Source organism: Bombina bombina, chromosome 3, assembly GCF_027579735.1.
Source record: "Bombina bombina isolate aBomBom1 chromosome 3, aBomBom1.pri, whole genome shotgun sequence".
NCBI classification, from domain to species: domain Eukaryota; kingdom Metazoa; phylum Chordata; class Amphibia; order Anura; family Bombinatoridae; genus Bombina; species Bombina bombina.
In genome coordinates this window covers 1,274,484,133-1,274,486,044 of record NC_069501.1, presented here as the reverse complement: position 1 = coordinate 1,274,486,044, position 1,912 = coordinate 1,274,484,133, and the positions used below count along the sequence as shown (strand labels likewise).

Genomic DNA, 1,912 nt, shown 5'->3' with positions numbered 1-1,912 from the left:
ACACAAGCAGGACAATAGTTTATATCTTCCCGTAAGTGCTACTGTATAGGATAGACTGGGACAAACACTAGACTAGTGGACCCTGAAGCACTATATGATGGGGTACCATGGAGAGTTCATTTAGCCCGTTGAGTTGCCTTCAGAGAGCCCATACAGGATACTTAGACTAATTCAATAGTGCTTCCTCCTGATAGATTAAACAAATCACAATTATTTAATGTATTTGAGACAACCTGATCTTGCTTACGCTGTAATATATTTTAATAATTTATGTAAAAGAGAACTAAAGTGTCACATGTGAGATCTGTGATAATTAAAACAACTTATTTCAATAGCTTCTTTTCTCCTACAGGTTGATAACTCTAACCTTGTCTAATGCCATGGCAGGAACCACAAACCTCTCTTCGTCTTCTTCCTATGTAGAGTTTACGCTGCTGGGATTCCCTGGATTCCATAACCTCAGGCGTATTTTATTCATCCCGTTCTTATTTGTCTATGTTGTGATTCTGGGAACCAACAGTTTGATCATTCACATTGTCAGGACAGAGACCTCCCTACACTTTCCTATGTACATACTTATGGCTATGCTTTCTGCAGTTAACATTTGTGGAACCACCACAGTTGTCCCCAAGATGCTTCTTAGCTTCCTGATTGACCTGAATCGCATTTCTCTTGAAGGGTGTTTAGTGCAGATGTTCTTCATCTATTTTATCATCATGATGGACTGTAATATTCTCCTAATGATGTCTCTGGATCGGTTTGTTGCTATCTGTAGGCCCTTGCATTATGCCAGAATCATTAACAAGCACAATCTACTTCAGCTGACCCTTGCTTCACTTGTACGTAGCATATCATTTGTCAGCCCTGTTATTTATCTGGCTTCCAGGGTGCAGTTCTGTAAGTCTGACACAATACGTCATTTTGCCTGCGAACACATGGCGCTCCTGAGCTTAGCGTGTGGAAATATCACAAAGAATAAGATAGTGGGGTTGATACTAAGAGTTACCAGTATTGTCTTTGACATGTGCTTCCTCTGCACCTCATACGGCAGCATTATGAGAGCGGCTCTAAAGATCTCTCCTGGGGCCTTGAGACATAAGTCCCTGCACACCTGTGGGACACACATTCTTGTCATTTCCATTGTCTATTTTTTCAGCCTATCCTCATCTATTGTCTATAGGGTATCCAGGTCTGTGACACAGGATACACACAACCTGTTAAGTGCCATCTACTTGCTTTTTCCTGCCCTGGCCAATCCTCTCATTTATGGGTTAAGGACGAAAGAAATTCAGCATCGTTTGTTTAAATCATTTGGCCGTAATATTATATCCAATGGCCAAGTAAGACAATAACCTCTTAAAGAAGGTTATAAAGTGCATATAACTTCATGCAGATAAAGTGTTAATCATATAAACACGCTTTTATTGTAAGATTCAGGAATATTTTCTATGCCTTATGTTTAAAGGAACAGTGTATTGTGTTTTCTCTCTCGTTTAATATGTTCCAATGATCCATTCTACCTACTGTGGTGTACAACATCGTTATGCTCCAATTTGGTGGTGGGACAGACAACTCCCCACATTAGGAAGGCAAATGTTAGCTTGTAAACTGTTTATCTAGCTATGCATAGTTCTGGATTTGTAAACTGTTTATCTAGCTATGTATAGTTCTGGATTTGTAAACTGTTTATCTAGCTATGCATAGTTCTGGATTTGTAAACTGTTTATCTAGCTATGCATAGTTCTGGATTTGTAAACTGTTTATCTAGCTATGCATAGTTCTGGATTTGTAAACTGTTTATCTAGCTATGCATAGTTCTGGATTTGTAAACTGTTTATCTAGCTATGCATAGTTCTGGATTTGTAAACTGTTTATCTAGCTATGCATAGTTCTGGATTTGTAAACGGTTTAT

At 38.8% G+C, this 1,912-nt stretch overlaps 1 protein-coding gene across 1 annotated transcript; it reads left to right on the top strand.

The window, feature by feature from the left end:
- Nucleotides 1-380: 380 nt before the first annotated feature.
- On the top strand, nucleotides 381-1,352 carry LOC128652734 (olfactory receptor 52K1-like). Its single transcript, XM_053705665.1, has one exon. It carries the CDS (start codon nucleotides 381-383, stop codon nucleotides 1,350-1,352), a length of 972 nt encoding a protein of 323 aa, XP_053561640.1.
- The last annotated feature ends 560 nt before the right edge of the window (nucleotides 1,353-1,912 follow it).

Bases quoted from the DNA above. Each gene is read 5' to 3' on its own strand.
- LOC128652734 (XM_053705665.1), top strand. From the start codon at position 381: ATGGCAGGAACCACAAACCTCTCTTCGTCTTCTTCCTATGTAGAGTTT.